The sequence below is a fragment of the Perca flavescens genome, chromosome 4, assembly GCF_004354835.1.
Source record: "Perca flavescens isolate YP-PL-M2 chromosome 4, PFLA_1.0, whole genome shotgun sequence".
NCBI classification, from domain to species: Eukaryota; Metazoa; Chordata; class Actinopteri; order Perciformes; family Percidae; genus Perca; species Perca flavescens.
Window position 1 is genome coordinate 23,864,891 of NC_041334.1, and position 19,250 is coordinate 23,884,140.

Here is a 19,250-nt window from a genome sequence, read left to right on the forward strand (position 1 = left end):
CCATATGTACATTGAAACAGTTATTACTTGCTGTAACCATTCCTCCTGTTCATATCGGCCATTAAGAGATCCCTTGTGATGGGGGAACAAAATCTACAGCTCTTGTTCTGTGTTAAATTACGTTCCTATTCCTAAATGTTTCAAAATGGGGCGGCTACAGTCTGAGTTAAACAAATTAAGGAGGTATCTTTTAAAGTTATTCTTTTAAGTACGAAATTCCTTCTTTGTGTTTCCCCGGGCAGAGTTTTCTGTTTAAATGTTCATACAGGCATGTAACAATTTGTAAGACATACTTGAAAATTGTGAACCTATCCTTTTAATAGAAGAATGGTCAAAATCAAAGCAGCAGATGAAGATATCCGGAATTTTAGTCCCTAATATTGGTCAAGCACCAAAAATCCTACATTTACCAGTTTGTGACGCAGGTTTTCCATTAAAAATCCCAAGCCCCAGCTGGGATAACCCTGATGACATCATCAGGGTATTTTTTCAAACTTTGAAAGCTCCTTCAGAACCACAGAAGACATTGTACAACTGTTTTCACAGGCTGTGTCTTACTCCTTAAACCAAACGCCTTGTGTAAATAGGTTGAGTTTCCCTTTTCACCATAATTTTATAATGACTAACTAGAAGATAATTTAACAGTTTTAAAGCAACACTAGAGAACTTTTCCTGCTTCGGTCGACCTACAGGTTGGAAGCGGAATGTAATGGACAATTCCGCTTCCAACCTGTAGAGGGACCGAAGCAAGAAAAGTTATCTAGTGTTGCTTTAATGCATAATAAACTTTTTTGCTCCTATAAGAGTCCCTCGCTAAATACCATGTACATTTTTTCCAATAAAGAAAACCAGTTACCTAATATAGAAAACAAACAAACTAAACCATCCAGGCTCAGGGCAGGGCCTTTCTGTGTGGAGTTTGCATGTTCTCCCCATGTCCGTGTGGGTTTCCTCCAGGTGCTCCGGTTTCCTCCACCAAAATGTATGTAAGGGTAAATTCCCCAGTGGCTGCCCGTTGTTCTCACTACATTGTGCTATGCATACAATGTAACAATAACTAATAAACTTAAACTAACGAATGCTATATTATTCCTTAGCTACAGTACACTGGAAGTGGAAGAAAGACCTGGGTGAGATGGATCCATGCCAACTGACAGAAACATCAAAGAAAAGAGATAGCTGAAGGTATAACACTAACTACTTGAAACTGTTGTATTAAAGTCTGTCGTTAATTTATTTAAAGAACATATGCTTGCAATTTTTTCCAGGACAAAGTAGAAAATATTCGATGATAAAGGAAAATTGTACCAACAATTCTCAATAAATCATCTAATTGACCTTTATTTGCATTGGTGTGCACACTCATGGAATTAACACATAATTTGGCAGGCTGTGTGATAAAAAGTGTTGTCTTTGAATACAGTATAATGGGAAGGCTCAGTGAAGTGAATAACTGATTATTTGTCTGTATCCCAATGTAGAGAACTTAACTGTAGGGGACAGAAATGACCTGAATTACAAACACGTCAGTATATGAATAATTAATGAATATATTACTAAATGCAAGATGAAGCAATGTGCAAAACACAGAGAAATCCACAACTGCTTTACACATGTAGTTATGAAAAATGAAAGAAAAAACATTAAACATGAAAAAAAATTTTTAGACTAACAAATCAGAGACGACTACATTTATTTGATATGCCCACTTTATTATGGGCATATGGAACATTTAATAGTCATTTGAATTTAATTATTAAAATCTTACCATTTTACTAAAATGAATTAAAAAAAAATACTGTACTATGTATATATACTTAAATTGGTAACTGAAATTCCACGCACAAGTGTATTCAAGAAAATTTGTTAAAGCGCATATCTTATGTAGAACAGTCTTGTGTTAAAAAACCTGTATTGTCTTAGAACAGAAGTACATTATAACTTGGCATGTCACTCAACTCAATTCACGTTTGGAATCCAAAATTATGCGATGCTGATTCATCAACGGGCTAGGCAAAAAAACATTTATAAATATAATAATAAAAATAATGGTTGTCCGTAGTTTTGTGTAAAATGCACCACTCACAAATAAAGAGTTACTTTAGTAGGACTTTTGCACTATGCACACTTACCAAATGAATTCATGAAGAGTCAATCCCTGACACCCTCATGCACTCACCTATCTGTTTGTTGACATCTAAAACAGCTGGAAATGTGCAGGGGTTACCTGACATTTCTGATACTCATGTTAACAAACTTTCTGATACTCATGTTAACAAACTAAACAAACAAAACTTTAATGATGACAGCTAAAATGCAAATACAGACAATGTATTTACATTTTAAGACAAAATGCTGATTACATATAAACTGATCTGATAATTACATGCATTTCTGATACATTGCCACTACTTCATTACTGCACCATGTTAAAACCACAGTTAAACGAACATTCAACAATAATGTGTGGCGTCGATTAGTAGTTTTCATGGTTGAATATTCAAAAAGTTGACTATTCTGTGAAACGTAGCGCTGAGTGACACATGCAAATTGGGGTGGTGCTTGATCCGTTTTGGCGTCACAAACTTTCTTAAATTACAACTAAACAGTACACTAAAATGTGTTTCTGAAAACATTTGAGGCAAAAAACAAGCAATACAGACAGTAACAGAGTCCTAATTCATATTTGATCAGCACTGCATAGTTTGATAGTTTGATCTAAATGTCATGAGCCTGGTGCGCTGCGCTGAACGGACATACAGAACTGTGACATTCCTGTCAATCATTGCCTCAAACCCGCCCCATACTAGATAGACGGTTGTAATGGGTATGAGCTCGCAGATTCATCTGGTTTCCAGGCTACTAATCTTGATGAAATACTGTACATTGATAGTTTAACCCCAGTTGTAGTGATCAAAAGAAAGCCTTTAATAGCCTACTCTTAGTTTAGTGCATGCATGTGCACACACTCACAAACTAATTTAGAGTGATATCATTACTCGGCAACCACCTTTTGACCATAAAAGAGTTAAAAGTTGTTTACACTGACCTTTTTATTACATGACTTTCAGTTCCAGTTACTCAGGTTTTATTCAGTTATGCAAGTATTGAGTATTACTACAGCATATGAAGACAAACATGTTGAAAATTATCAAAACAACCTGAACAGGAGCAGAGGATTTTCACCTGGTTTGAAGTGATATCCCAACTATGGAATTTTAGTTAATGGAAAAGGCATTTTACTCTCAGGTCAGATCAGGGAGTTTCAGCATGCACTATTTCTGCATCACATATCAACTAAAAGCCATTATGTTGTATACAAACATGTTTATATAATTTCATAATGTCTCAAATGAAACAGATATTCGGATAATACAAACATATTAGCATCATGCATCAATTAAGAAAAACAAACATTAGAGTTATACTTTACAGGTAACCTCTTCAATATTAGAAGTAATACACATCTAAATGCATACATTTATTTTAAGTCTTTAACTTACTTGAACTTGCCGCTTTCAGTATTCTAAACGCAATTTCGAATGTTTCCATTTCTGTGTCAACTCGAGAAAACAGTAAAGAAAAAGCATCACTCTTAATCTGAATTTCTCTCTTACGCAAGAGTAAACGGTAACACACACACACACACACACACACACACACACACACACACACACACACACACACACACACACACAGTGTGCTGTGTAACACCTGCAAAGAGATATCTTATTCATCACACTCATGGGAATATTAGCTGCTTTGGAATTCAAAAATGTCTTGGCCCCCATGAAGACTAGACAGTGTTTACCCAAAACCAACAGGTGGTCTATTATGTGGAAACGTTGTTAAATATTTGCAGTTGATTATTGGTTCTATTTTTTTTTCGTTTTACAAATTAATACAGTGGATGCAACTGAAGGTTTATAGACAAACCAATTCAGAAAATAGAGCATATTTTGTGGTACAGAGATTTTCAATCTTTTTTCAGCAGAGGACCTTATAGATGATAGAGAATATACCGGGAACTCCCATCTTGGATGTGCCTTGGAATTTTGACCTATTTGGCCTATTTTTTTTATTTTAGTTATGTGATAGAAAAGAAATATTAGACATGTATTAAACAAATTTTGCAGATTCTAAGAGTTATAAATGTATTAGATTAGATCGTAATCCATGAACTATAATAGATTTAATATTTTTTAAATGTTAAGGTAAAATGTATTAAAAATGAATCTTATCTTGTATTATTTTTCTGACTGAAATGTGTAAAGAACGTTAGCTCATACAACCATTGTTACCAACATGTGTCACCACTGGCAACCAGCACGCTGCACTTACTTTACTCTTACGGTATAGTTAAAAATGAAAAATAGCTTATTTTTCTAAACTATATTAACTATAAGCCCATAAACAACTCAGTTATGCATTGCTCATATGGGTGGCACATTTTTTCGAAATACTTACAGCTCAAGCATTTCTAGTATCAGAGGCCTCTGCAGGACTCAAACAACTCATCCAACAACAGAGGAACAGAAACAACAACAAACTTTTATAGACCTCTACATACCACGATACTGAACCTAACTAAATTGAACTTCATGACCTAGTCACAATACCGATAGTCTGAAGCAAGAATAAGGAGCTCACAGCCTGGAATTTTTCTGAGGTGCTTAGTAACTGGATGCTGAAATACATCTGACATGTAATTAACAGAAGCGTTCAATGAATTTGTCAACAATTGCAATGGTAAGAGCACGGGCATTTGCGAGCTGGAGTCTATATTTGCTTTAAGTCCTAATAAGACTGTAAAGAAAGGCCAGACATATTGTATGTCATCTTTTATTAACTTAATCGCACCACAAGAGAATACTTTCACAGCGTCCAAGGTGTCATCTTTCTTTGGAGAGAAAGCACAAATGGACCATAATGGGATCTTAAATTAGCCTCAACTGAACACTTGAATCTATGCTCAAGAGATGTTTGAAACAATGTCACTCCCAAAGGTTTGTTTGATGGTATAACAAACTTGAGTGCATGTAGATGGCCCACACTGGTTTTAAGTAATAGCTTAATTCCTAATTTTCAATTATTAATTATTGATTCAACAATCCTATAGTAATTAAAAATACAGTAAATACCCATTATTCCTCATAGTTAAACCACTTAGTACAACATAATGAGGTGTTAAAATGCATAGTCATAGCCAGGTGGTTGAGTTTTGGACAGGAATCTGCTATTTTGATCTATTTTCTTTAATTATTTTTTTATTTAATGTTAATGTTGTTTTTGTATCATCCAGGATAAGGTGACATGAGTTGTGATGATGGTTTGGAAAAGGCCATCTGGCATCATTCTCAAGACTAGCTCAGTGACCTAAACAGGAGGGCTGCTCCTGCGTGGGGTCCAGAGATTTCAGTATAAAAGAAGCACTCCCAGGCTCGTCAGAAGTTTGAACTGACAGGCTGCCAACGAAGGTGAGTCTTTCATCACACTTTTTGCTGTGATCAGTGCTTTTAATTAATAAGTAGTTCAAGAGCAGTTCTTTTGCAAGATTGCATAACGTTTCTAAATTTCAGCTTTAGTGAGACTTGCATGTTCCTTTGTTTTTGTATCTACATAAACAACTGCATCACTTGACAACAAAAAGGTAAATGACTAAGTGACTTGACTGGAAAAAGGATACTAAATCAAATTAAAAATGTATTAGTAAGCCATGCACTTTTTATTATTTATATATCTAATATATATATGTTTCTATTAATCCAAATTGTATCATTTTATTCATACTTTAATTATTTTTCCAGAGGTGCCATGAGTACGGACGCGGAAATGGAGTGTTTTGGCCCGGCGGCTATATACCTCCGGAAATCCGAAAGGGAGAGAATAGAGGCTCAAAACACTCCCTTTGATGCCAAATCAGCATATTACGTGACAGAGCCCACTGAGATGTATTTGAAGGGGAAACTATTGAAAAAGGAGGGTGGCAAAGCCACTGTTGAAGTTCAGGGTGGGAAGGTATGTAGAGATCTACTGTCATGTAATACAATAGACACAAGTTAAGGCAATCGCTACATATCCTCACACTTTATTTTATAATGGTAGCTACTGCACATTTATAGAACAAATTCTTCACTATTTTGGTGCAGAGTTTCACTGTGAAAGAAGATGACATCTTCCCCATGAACCCTCCAAAGTACGATAAGATTGAGGACATGGCCATGATGACCCACCTCAGTGAGCCTTCTGTGCTGTATAACCTCAAAGAGCGTTATGCAGCATGGATGATCTACGTAAGACCAGTTTAAACATTAAACAAAACTTCTTGCACTATATAGTATATATTGCAAATTTGATGTTGACATTTAATATACTTGTCCTTTTCCTCAAACAGACCTACTCAGGACTGTTCTGCGTCACTGTGAACCCCTACAAGTGGCTCCCAGTGTATGATTCAGTGGTTGTCTCAGGATACAGAGGCAAAAAGAGGATTGAGGCTCCACCCCACATCTTCTCCATCTCTGATAATGCCTACCAGTTCATGCTCCAAGGTATCGGTCTGTTTTTGGGCTGGAATCTGTACTGAATAGTCATAAGAGAGTAATATTTACAAACATGTATATACACTGTTTTGATAAGACAATTTTATTTTTTGTAGTTTTTCGTGACACTCTGACTGCCATAATGTAAAAAAATTAAATTCAATAATACTATTTAGGATAAATTAATGCAATAACACAATGTGTGTGTGTTAAAATTTCATTCTATCAACAGATCGTGAGAATCAGTCAATCCTGATTACGTAAGTCAATGCTAAAGAAATTTGGAAAAAATTTGGACTGATATCTTTATGTACTGTATCATGTCTGACTCACACCAACTTGTGTGTCCCTAATTTCCTGCATTCTAGTGGAGAATCCGGTGCAGGAAAGACCGTCAACACCAAACGTGTCATTCAGTACTTTGCAACAATCGCAGTGGCTGGAGGAAAGAAAATGGAGACTGGAAAAATGCAGGTAAATAATGTGATATAATATGTATGATATCTTTGAAAGTGTAAATTTAAATGCATCTCTTTTAACATTGTTTTAAGGGGTCACTGGAAGATCAAATCATTGCAGCCAACCCACTGCTGGAGGCTTATGGTAATGCCAAAACTGTGAGGAATGACAACTCATCCCGCTTTGTAAGTTTTGGTTCACAAAATTATGTTTTTTTGGTTTTCAGTATTTTTGTTTGTCTTAACAATATAGAATGTAGTGCAATATCAAAATTCAGAAGCATGCTGTTTTTGTTTGTATAGTACTGAATAATGTGTTTGGTAGGCTAATATGATTTTAACATTGAACTTTTAGGTTTTTTTTCCCTCACTCTCTGTGTGGTGCAAGTGGAAAGACCTTTAATATGATTAAAATCTGACAAATTTACTACCAAGTATAAGTCATGTGTACTAGCAGAGTGAGTTACAAATATGGCCACACTGATAACTGCATTCTTCTGTAGGGTAAATTCATCAGAATCCATTTTGGATCAACTGGAAAGTTGGCTTCAGCTGATATTGAAACATGTAAGCTTCCAGCCTATTATCATCCACAAGGTTTGATGAAAGGACAAACTGTTAACCGGCTCAGCGGCTTGTTTTATAGATCTGCTGGAGAAGTCTCGAGTGACGTTCCAGCTGTCTGCTGAGAGGAGCTACCACATCTTCTATCAGCTCATGACAGGCCACAAACCTGAGCTGATAGGTGAGAGATTTAGCCATACTGTATATCATTTTATAGAACTAATGCACGCTTCACCTGAGTCTGTATAATAAAATACAATAAATATTTTTCAGAGGCTCTCCTCATCACCACCAACCCTTACGACTTCCCCATGGTCAGTCATGGTGAAATCATTGTAAAGAGTATCAATGACGTTGAGGAGTTCATAGCCACTGATGTGAGTACACATGCTGCAAAATCCAAGACATTCAAAGTTACACTGTAACTTTAAAGTTATTAAATATTTCACATACTGTAAGGGTTGCTCAGATGTCATTATGATTTTTGTTGGAGCAACTGACAACACAAAGTGAACCAGTAAACTTTTGTCTGTAATGAGGATCCGTTACCGAAATACAAAAATACTGTAAATAAACACGTTTCACCAAATCTGTGTTTTTGATGAATCATTCATGCAGACTGCCATTGACATCCTGGGCTTCACTGCTGAAGAGAAGATAAGCATCTACAAGCTGACTGGAGCGGTGATACACCACGGAAACATGAAGTTCAAGCAGAAGCAGCGTGAAGAGCAGGCTGAGCCCGATGGCAATGAGGGTGAATGGCAGTCAAATTTCTTGATATCATACTTGTGCAACCAATTTATCATTACTAACATACTGTTATGATTTTTTTTCACTGCATACATTTAGTCAGAGTTCCACTTTTATACTGTATATTTTCTTATTCAATCACCTTTACACACTTGACATTGATGGCATTGAAATGAGGGTGTCTAGGGTGTTGCAGGGTGTCTCAGCTTACTCTTGAGGCCAAGGTAGGGAGTCCAGATAAACGGAGGGAGCTCAGAGTAGACCTGCTGGTCCTTTGCATTGACAGGAGCCAGTTGAGGTGGTTTGGGCATCTGATAAGGATGCCTCCCAGATGCTTCCCTAACGAATGTATTCTGGGCACATCCAACCCTGGGGGAGGAGACCCTGGGGCAGGCCCAGATAATGCGGGATCCCATCTGGCTCTGGAATGCCTTAGGATTCCCCCTGAGGGACTGGAGGATTTGACTGAGGAGAGCAATGTCTGGGCTACCCTACACTTACCCTGTTGTCACATGAACCTAGATCCAAATAAGCAGCACATGATGAATGGATGGATATTTTAAAAAAATACTGTAGATTTTCACATCATCACCAATCCCCATTTTTTTACTTATTAGCATCATTGAGTGATAATCAATGGTTTCTGTTTTTTATCAGAGGCGGATAAAATCGCCTACCTCATGGGCCTGAACTCTGCTGATATGCTCAAGGCTTTATGTTACCCAAGAGTCAAGGTCGGCAATGAAATGGTGGTAAAAGGTCAAACAGTGCCACAGGTAATTTACATAAAAATATTAGTTTATGAAGATATATGTATTAATTAATATAAAAAATGGTTCATATAACCTAAACTCTTTCCATCTTTAGGTGCATAATTCCGTCTCGGCTCTCTCGAAGTCTGTCTATGAGAAAATGTTCTTGTGGATGGTCGTCAGAATCAATGAGATGCTGGATACCAAGCAGCCCAGGAACTTTTTCATTGGTGTCTTAGACATTGCAGGGTTTGAAATCTTTGATGTAAGTATAAACAACACTGGCACGTGTTAAGTTTTACAGAGTGAACCAGCACAATAAAGTTTGACACTATATCTTCTTTCCCATCTTCAGTACAACAGCTTGGAGCAGCTGTGCATCAACTTCACCAATGAAAAACTGCAACAGTTTTTCAACCACCACATGTTTGTCCTGGAGCAAGAAGAGTACAAGAAAGAGGGAATTGAATGGGAGTTCATTGATTTTGGTATGGACCTGGCTGCCTGCATTGAGCTGATTGAGAAGGTGAGCGACATGCGGTATATTCATAAAAACTGAAAATTATTCAATGATGTTAAAAGCTTTTGTCCTAAAAAATAATTTCATCATGACAGCCAATGGGAATCTTCTCCATCCTTGAAGAGGAGTGCATGTTCCCCAAGGCATCAGACGTCACCTTCAAGAACAAACTGTATGACCAGCATCTTGGTAAAAGTGCTCCCTTCCAGAAACCCAAACCTGCCAAAGGCAAAGCTGAGGCCCATTTCTCCCTGGTGCACTATGCCGGCACTGTTGATTATAACATCACTGGCTGGCTGGATAAGAACAAAGACCCCCTGAACGACTCAGTGGTTCAGCTCTACCAGAAGTCTGCAGTCAAACTGTTGGCTCACCTCTATGCATCACATGCCTCAACAGAAGGTAGAGTTCTTTATACAGTATTTAAGGTACTACACTACATGTAATATGGAAGGAAATGTAGTGTATCATGGTCATTTCAGCCAGACATCACCAGTACATTTCATAGTTTAGTTTTTACAGGAAAGGTATTAGGGAAGCTCATGGTGTTTATACAAAGTCACCCCCAAATAATTTGAGATAAAATATAAAAAGAATATTCGGCAACATCAATACCATCATACTTGGAAATCATTTATATACCAAATGAGGATGCAAAATGAAAATAAAACTGTTTATGTTTTTTACAGATGGTAAAGGTGGAAAGAAGGATGGTGGCAAGAAGAAGGGTGGCTCCTTCCAGACAGTGTCGGCTCTTTTTAGGGTAATGTAAATTTTCACAGATACATTTTTGAGATCCTATCACTAAGGTTTACACAAGAAGCATATATGTATTTTACTAGTGACTCGGTAATACCATAGATTTCTTCTTGTAGCAGGCCAGGTTTGCACATTGCTGCAGAACAATGTGGTGTATTGATTTGGAAACCTTCAACATGGTAGTCTGGTCTCCCTATACAGGAAGCTACTCCCCCTTTCAACCTCTATTACCTGAAACTTCAACCTTAAATACTATTTTTTTGCTTTTATCTAATAGTTATGAAATAAGTACAATAGTATAGTTTTATCATGTCAGTGTCAAGAATTTTGACAAAATATAAATGTTTTGTCCATCAACAGGAAAACTTGGGCAAGCTGATGACCAACTTAAGGAGCACTCATCCACACTTTGTGCGGTGTTTGATTCCCAATGAATCAAAATCACCAGGTATGTCCCAAAAAAGTCATGACAGACAGAAGTCTCATATTCCTCACAACAATTCAGAGGGTCTTAAGAACCCAGAACTTCCTCTACTGTATGGTTAGCCTCTGTCTGTCTCATAGTTGCTGTTGCAAAAGTCTGCTAATGACACATCGCTACAGTACCACTAATCTGTGAAAGGGCTTCATCTGCTCTCACGTTGGGTGTGCTTGTTACTGTTTAAGGTCTCATGGAGAACTTCCTGGTCATCCACCAGCTGAGGTGTAACGGTGTGCTGGAAGGTATCAGGATCTGCAGGAAAGGTTTCCCCAGCAGAATCCTCTACGCTGACTTCAAGCAGAGGTACACTAGCTATTTCTAGACCTCTTAGTCCACATTTGTTGATTGTGTTCCGTTGATGATCTGATTTGAGTAAATCCTTTCAGATACAAAGTATTGAATGCTAGTGTCATCCCTGAGGGACAGTTCATCGACAACAAGAAGGCCTCAGAGAAACTGCTGGCATCCATAAGTGTGGACAAATCCCAATACAGATTTGGCCATACCAAGGTAAATAAACAGACTCAATTACAATCATGAAATAATAAAACCACTGTGTAGCTTGAAACTGACTTTTTTTGTGGATAAGTCAATGTTATTTGATCTATTGTCAGGTATTCTTCAAGGCTGGACTACTGGGTACACTTGAGGAGATGCGAGATGAGAAATTGGTTGAACTGGTCACAATGACTCAGGCAGTCTGCAGAGGTTTCCTGATGAGACGAGAATTTGCCAAAATGATGCAGAGAAGGTGGGCTTAGTATGTTGTAAGCTACAGTACAAATATACTGTGGCACTTACAGCAAAAAAAGAATATTGTTTTTCTCTGTTTTGTATTACCAGGGAAGCCATTTACTCCATTCAGTATAACATCCGCTCATTCATGAATGTCAAAACCTGGCCATGGATGAAGCTGTACTTCAAGATTAAGCCTCTGCTGAAGAGTGCAGAGACTGAAAAAGAGATGGCCCAAATGAAAGAGGACTTTGGAAAGATGAAAGAAGATCTGACAAAGGCTCTAGCTAAGAAGAAAGAACTGGAGGAGAAGATGGTTTCTCTGCTGCAGGAGAAGAATGACTTGATGCTACAAATTCAGGCTGTACGTTAAATAGAATAAGACCATTTGCTACTTTTTTTTTTTTTTTTTTACAAATAACTCAATATCATTTTAATTGTATGTTATTGCAAATCTAGGAGGGTGAAAACATCAGTGATGCGGAGGAAAGGTGTGAGGGGCTCATTAAAGCAAAAATCCAGCTTGAGGCCAAACTCAAAGAGACGTCTGAGAGACTGGAGGATGAGGAGGAAATGAATGCTGAGCTGACTGCAAAGAAGAGGAAGCTGGAGGACGAGTGCTCTGAGTTGAAGAAAGACATCGATGACTTGGAGCTCACCCTGGCCAAAGTGGAAAAGGAGAAACATGCCACTGAGAACAAGGTTGGTATCTTCCCTTAGGCATTGAAGTCTGCTCTTTTCAGAACACTAAACTCATTTTTACAATATTGTGAATACAGGTTAAAAACCTGGTTGAGGAAATGTCATCTCAAGATGAGAGCATTGCAAAGTTGACCAAAGAGAAGAAAGCCCTCCAAGAGGCCCATCAGCAGACCCTTGATGATCTGCAGGCAGAGGAAGACAAAGTCAACACTCTGACCAAGGCTAAAGTCAAGCTAGAGCAGCAAGTGGACGATGTAAGAGGCTGTTTTTTGTTTGAAACAAGTGCACCACATTTGTTTCTATATTTCCACTGGTATTCATTACACTATATGTAAATGCACTAGATTGAAGGTTCCTTGGAGCAAGAAAAGAAGCTCCGTATGGATCTTGAGCGATCAAAAAGAAAGCTTGAAGGAGATCTGAAACTGGCCCATGAATCCATCATGGATCTGGAGAATGACAAGCAGCAGTCTGATGAAAAAATAAAGAAGTATGTAAAAATGAGAACTTAATTTATATCCTCCACAATTCCCAAAATAACAGTGTGCATCTAACATGTTTCATTATTTTTGCTAACAAAGGAGGGACTTTGAGATGAGTCAGCTTCTTGGCGAGATAGAAGATGAACAGTCACTTGGTGTTCAACTTCATAAGAAAATCAAGGAACTCCAGGTAATGTGTAAATAAGTGTTTGGGCTTTGTGAAGAAATTTTGTTGAATGTTTGTGATTTGATTGTTTGTCAATCAAAAGTATATGTTTACAGTCTTTCTATGGAAGTGACAGATGGATGGATGGAGGGAATGCAAATCAGGAGCAGTTATTTTACACTCACTAAAACAACTATATAGTGGACATTTTTGTTGCACTTGCATGTTTATAATAAAGCCATTAAAAAACATTTAGGATTATTTTTTTTAAACGTCATAATAATCGAATTGGTGTCGGCTTCACTTCAGACTTATAAGTGTCCTGTTGTTTAACTGCTGTTTCACAGGTCTTTTTGCTCTGACAAATAATGTAATTCTAAGAGAAAATTTGTTTTATACCAGTTTTGAAATGTTGAGTTGTTCAGTTGATGTTCTCTGTATTATCATGAATTACATTGTCTTATTTTTTGATAATATAATTTTGAAAAAACAAATGCAAAAAAACGAGTCAAATCTTATAGAAATACGGGCTTGGCAAACAGGCCATTTACACATATCTATGTACTTTGTTTTTTGCATCTCAGGCTCGTATTGAGGAGTTGGAGGAAGAGATCGAGGCTGATCGAGCTGCTCGGGCCAAGGTGGAGAAGCAGAGGTCTGATCTCTCCAGGGAACTTGAGGAGATCAGCGAGAGGCTCGAAGAAGCTGGCGGAGCAACGTCTGTTCAGACTGAAATGAACAAGAAGCGTGAGGCCGAGTTTCAGAAGCTGCGCCGTGACCTGGAAGAGTCCACCCTGCAGCATGAGGCCACCGCTGCAGCTCTGCGCAAGAAGCAGGCAGACAGTGTGGCAGAGCTTGGAGAACAGATTGACAACCTCCAGAGAGTCAAACAGAAGCTGGAGAAAGAGAAAAGTGAATACAAGATGGAGATCGATGACCTCAGCAGCAATATGGAGACTGTCGCCAAATCCAAAGTAAACGTTTTGCTTTTATTTAAAGAATAATAATTATCACAATTCCTGTTTCATCATCTACAGTAGCGTTATGACTACAGTGGACTTAACATTGGGTTGATTTGTGTCTGTAGGGTAACCTGGAGAAAATGTGCCGTGCTCTTGAGGATCAATTAAGTGAATTAAAGACCAAGAATGAAGAGCATATGCGTCAGTTAAATGAAATTAATGTTCAAAGATCAAGACTGATGACTGAAAATGGTGAGTACAACATATGGGAAGAGAATAATAAAACAATCTGAACCTCTAATGTTTTAGAGAACTTTACAATGTAAGTTAGCACGAATCACTAACCAAAGAATAATTTTCCAATCAGGGGAATTTGGTCGTCAGTTGGAGGAAAAGGAGTCTCTTGTTTCACAGCTTACAAGGGGAAAACAGGCTTATATTCACCAAATTGAGGAGCTCAAAAAGCACCTTGAGGAGGAAGTTAAGGTACTGCAGTATGCTTTTGTTGAATCTAGCAACAAATGGTCTAATGTATTTCTTAATAAGAAGAAATTTGATTTGCCACATGATGTATTTTGTCATTATTAGGCCAAGAACGCCCTGGCTCATGCTCTTCAGTCAGCTCGTCATGACTGCGACCTGCTCAGAGAGCAGTATGAGGAGGAGCTGGAGGCCAAATCTGAGCTGCAGCGCGCAATGTCTAAGGCCAACAGCGAGGTGGCTCAGTGGAGAGCCAAATACGAGACTGATGCCATTCAGCGCACTGAGGAGCTGGAGGAGGCTAAGTAAGACATTACAATTTTAACTTTGTCTACCCACCACTAGTGAGTATGAGTAATCGAATACTGAAAGTTTGTAAATCAAATATTCTTAACAGGAAAAAGCTTGCCCAGCGTCTTCAGGATGCAGAGGAATCCATCGAGTCTGTGAATGCAAAATGTGCCTCTCTGGAAAAGACAAAACAGAGACTGCAGGGCGAAGTGGAAGACATGATGTTCGATGTGGAGAGAGCTAATGTTCTGGCTGCTAACCTTGACAAGAAGCAAAGGAACTTTGACAAGGTTAGGTTTTTTTGTTATGCACTGTTTCAACTCATGAGGTGACAGAAAACACTAATTAGTTTCCTACATGTTCAGGTTCTTGCAGAGTGGAAACAGAAGTATGAGGAAAGCCAGGCAGAGCTTGAAGGAGCTCAGAAGGAGACTCGGTCATTAAGCACTGAGATGTTTAAAATGAAAAACTCCTATGAAGAAGCCCTGGACCACCTGGAGACGCTGAAGAGAGAGAACAAGAACCTGCAGCGTAAGACAACAAATCTTGCGTGTGATTGTTGACATTAAATACATTGAAGAAAAACAAAGGCTTATATATTCAAAATTATTGTTAAGTTAAATTGTTTTTGTAAACATGATGCTCCAAAAATTTAATTTTCGTATTCAGTAGTTAGAGAAAATGACATAAAGAATACTATAATTACAACAGTAAACTATATATAATATATACTACAGTAAACTGTATATAATAAGAATTATTAATGTATTATGTGAATTTTGTTTGAATGTGTTTTGTTTTGTTTTGTTTTTCTCAACAGAGGAAATCTCCGATTTGACTGAACATATTGCTGAATCAGGAAAGACAATTCATGAGCTGGAAAAGGGGAAGAAGACAGCAGAGAGCGAGAAAGCAGAAGTCCAGACTGCCCTAGAAGAGGCTGAGGTATTTGAAAAGACTTGTTTGCATAGAAACATCCAAACAAGGTACTCTGAAGTTAAGAATCTTGATCCAAAAACTGCAACCTTCTGTATACTTACTAATTATTTTTCGTTTTCCAACTTACATTTAATTTTGTAGGCGACACTGGAGCACGAAGAATCAAAGATCATCCGTATCCAGCTCGAGCTCACCCAAGTCAAGAGTGAAATTGACAGAAAACTTGCAGAGAAGGACGAGGAGATCGACCAGATCAAGAGGAACAGCCAGAGAGTGATTGAGTCCATGCAGAGCACTTTGGATGCTGAGATCAGGAGCAGGAATGATGCCCTGAGAATCAAGAAGAAGATGGAAGGAGACCTGAATGAGATGGAGATTCAGCTGAGCCACGCCAACCGCCAGTCAGCCGATGCCCAGAAACAGCTGAGAAACGTGCAGGGACAGCTTAAGGTCGGGCATAAATATGTAATATATCAAAATGTACAAAATACAAATACAGCTACATGGCTTGAATATATGTAAATTGCTGAATTGATTTTTTTTATTGACTTTAGGATGCCCAGCTGCACCTTGATGAAGCCATTAGAGGCCAGGAAGACATGAAGGAGCAGGTGGCCATGGTGGAGCGCAGGAACAACCTGATGCTGGCTGAGATTGAGGAGCTGAGATCTGCACTGGAGCAGACGGACAGAAGCCGCAAAGTGGCTGAACAGGAGCTGGTAGATTCCAGCGATCGTGTGGGACTGCTGCACTCTCAGGTATCTGTATGTTATGAGTACTGTTAAATAGAAGAACATTAAGTAAATGTATGAAAACCTCACCATATATTTGTCTCTTTAGAACACAAATCTCATAAACAGTAAAAGGAAGTTGGAGACTGACCTTGTCCAGATCCAGGGTGAAGTGGAAGATGCTGTCCAGGAAGCGAGAAATGCTGAAGAAAAGGCCAAGAAGGCCATCACTGATGTGAGCCCTGTTTTAGTAATTTAGCCTGTACTTATTATTTCATTTAAAAGCCAGCTGCTTACTGTATACAGCAGGTCCAAGATTGGAGCTTAAAGTGGAGACATTCCAGTGGTTACTTTGGAACATCCAGTAGTACCCAGCTGTTTTTAAATAAAGACCAGCTAAATGAAATTCATGACTAGTTATGAATAAAGTAGACTATAGAACCTGTGTAATGGAAAAAAACAGTCTCAGACAGCCATCAATATTATTTAGGAGATTTAAAATGATGATGGAAATGCAGCTTGGTCACACTTTTAAAGTTGTTGCTTTTGTTAAACTGTAACAATCAATTATCTCAAAATGTGATCTCAGTGAATGCATTATGACATCTGACATTCACTTTATGGACATTATAATTCCATTATAACTTAAAGTACATTTTTATTATTTTATTAATACAGCTAAATACTGCACTGTATTAATCTACTCTTTTGTTTTACATTTGGCTAAAATAAGGCCTAATTTATAAAAATAAGGCCTTATTGTCCTTGATCATTCAGCTCATTGGCCTTCTTACGATCACTACATGTTTAGGCGGCCATGATGGCAGAAGAGCTGAAGAAGGAGCAGGACACCAGCGCTCATTTGGAGAGGATGAAGAAGAACCTGGACGTGACAGTGAAGGACCTGCAGCACCGCCTGGATGAAGCTGAGAATCTGGCCATGAAGGGCGGAAAGAAGCAGCTTCAGAAACTGGAGGCTAGAGTGAGTTTACTATATAGGAAAATTATTTTAGTTTTGGATCTGTGTTCTTGCAATTTTGTTTTGAAATGAAACCACATTTGAAGTTACATTGCTGACTTTCAGCTTTAATTTCAGGGTCTTTACATCCCCCTGCAATGAACTCTTTTCTTCTTGTAACAAACATGTTTACCTAACAAGCTCCTAAAAGATTTGTTATCTGTTCAAACATATTCTGTTCTGTCACCATTACATCTGCACTTCTTATCGTCCAGGTCCGAGAGCTTGAGTGTGAGGTCGAGGCCGAGCAGAGACTTGGAGCTGAAGCTGTGAAAGGCATCCGCAAACACGAACGCAGAGTAAAGGAACTGACTTACCAGGTAGAGACACCACCAAAACATAGTGGCGCAACTGCTTATTTTCACATAGTAATCTTCTGAAGCAATTTTATAATTTGTGCTGCTGAAGACAGACCTCTAGAGGGCATGAATCACCATCATATGTGTGAAGCTCCGACAGACATACTGAAGTGAAATAGAGTGGGCCACAGCTAAAAATAAACATTCTACCATTGCAGCTATAAATACATGCAGTTATGTGCTGACATTATGACCATGTGATATTTAACTCTTGCAAGTACACTTAGTTTTCAGGCAGCTTGATTGACAGCACTGAAGGATCCCCTACAGACATTGTACAAGTGGTTAAAAGGAAAATATGTAAATTTCTCTGCTGCATTAATTCATATCTTTAGTGCTTGTAGCCTATTTGGTTGCTCTTGCCAGTCTTTCCAAAGTTGCTTCACTAAGTTGTATGTAATAGTATACTCTTGAGTGTTTTTAAAGATAATCCTAAAAGAACATCGGGGTGATGGTATTGGCTTTAATGTTGGCCTTAAACAGACTTCTGTCTACCGCCTTTAGACAGAGGAGGACAAGAAGAATATCGCCCGACTTCAGGATCTGGTGGACAAGCTGCAGCTGAAAGTGAAATCCTATAAGAGGCAGTCTGAGGAAGCTGTGAGTGTGAAATATTTGAAACATGCAACGCAAATAGGCGTCACACCAGTAACACCTTTTCTAACACCAGAGGACTGACAGTATGATGCAGCGTGATATAATGACTCCGTGTTTCTCACCTCATACAACTGGTAAGATTGTTCAAGACGTCACTACTTTAACTTTCCAGGAGGAGCAGGCCAACACTCACCTGTCCAGGTACAGGAAGGTGCAGCACGAGATGGAGGAGGCTCAGGAGAGAGCTGACATCGCCGAGTCTCAGGTCAACAAGCTGCGAGCCAAAAGCCGTGAGATCGGCAGGGTATATTCATTTTAATTTCTTTTCATTCGGTAGTACACCCTGATATTTATACAAGGAATTTCTGTATCTTTATATCTTGACGGAGTTTTTAACCACTAACTTTTCACTGTCTCTTTTGTATTTGTTTAAAGGGAAAGGAGGCCGAAGAATGAGCAACAGTCTAGGCACAGTGCAAGAAGTCATACAATATGTTCTTTTTGTCTGATGTTTCGAATGTGTAAGAAATAAATCTGCAAGCATTTGAATGTCTTTTTTTGTGCCATTAATCTGTTGGTTTCACATCAATCTTTTAGAGACATTTTTTTATTTTTATTTTTTTATTTATCCTTTATTTAACCAGGAGAAGCCCATTGAGATTAAAAATCTCTTTTGCAAGGGAGACCTGGCCAAGATAGGCAAATAAGTTACATCACATCATTACATACGTACAAAGACACCAAAAAAGAAACATGAAAATAAAGACAAATAAATTAAATTAATAGAAACAGTTTGAAAGCCAATTATGCACTTACAAGGAAATTGCAATTAAAAACATTGACAAGTGAGGGAGTTCAACTCAAAACACCTCATTCTTAACTTGAAAGCACTCAAAGGAATTAATTTACTAAGTTTTAAGTTATTCTGCAGCAAATTCCATGTAAAGGGAGCAGAATAA

The 19,250-nt window shown here is 38.2% G+C and overlaps 1 protein-coding gene across 1 annotated transcript; it reads left to right on the forward strand.

Annotated features, from left to right (window-relative positions):
* The first annotated feature begins 1,014 nt into the window (after positions 1–1,014).
* LOC114554777 (myosin heavy chain, fast skeletal muscle) lies at positions 1,015–18,799 on the forward strand. Its single transcript, XM_028576805.1, has 41 exons — positions 1,015–1,185; positions 5,303–5,477; positions 5,808–6,018; positions 6,150–6,293; positions 6,395–6,551; positions 6,775–6,802; positions 6,911–7,016; positions 7,094–7,186; positions 7,504–7,567; positions 7,647–7,745; positions 7,838–7,941; positions 8,183–8,321; positions 8,975–9,093; positions 9,185–9,334; positions 9,425–9,595; positions 9,685–9,991; positions 10,279–10,352; positions 10,709–10,796; positions 11,015–11,132; positions 11,216–11,339; positions 11,444–11,580; positions 11,673–11,928; positions 12,024–12,266; positions 12,344–12,520; positions 12,611–12,756; positions 12,848–12,938; positions 13,499–13,888; positions 14,002–14,128; positions 14,244–14,362; positions 14,465–14,661; positions 14,754–14,937; positions 15,013–15,178; positions 15,468–15,592; positions 15,728–16,036; positions 16,141–16,344; positions 16,427–16,552; positions 17,129–17,299; positions 17,551–17,655; positions 18,199–18,294; positions 18,464–18,595; positions 18,727–18,799. Exons 3-41 carry the CDS (start codon positions 5,815–5,817, stop codon positions 18,745–18,747), a joined length of 5,811 nt encoding a protein of 1,936 aa, XP_028432606.1. The 5' UTR covers positions 1,015–1,185; positions 5,303–5,477; positions 5,808–5,814; the 3' UTR covers positions 18,748–18,799.
* The last annotated feature ends 451 nt before the right edge of the window (positions 18,800–19,250 follow it).

Excerpts from the sequence above, each read along its gene's own strand:
- LOC114554777 (XM_028576805.1), top strand. The coding sequence starts at position 5,815 with ATGAGTACGGACGCGGAAATGGAGTGTTTTGGCCCGGCGGCTATATAC. Across the intron at positions 7,017-7,093 it reads TGGAGACTGGAAAAATGCAG|GGGTCACTGGAAGATCAAAT; the intron begins GTAAATAATGTG and ends CATTGTTTTAAG. Across the intron at positions 18,295-18,463 it reads AGAGGCAGTCTGAGGAAGCT|GAGGAGCAGGCCAACACTCA; the intron begins GTGAGTGTGAAA and ends TTAACTTTCCAG.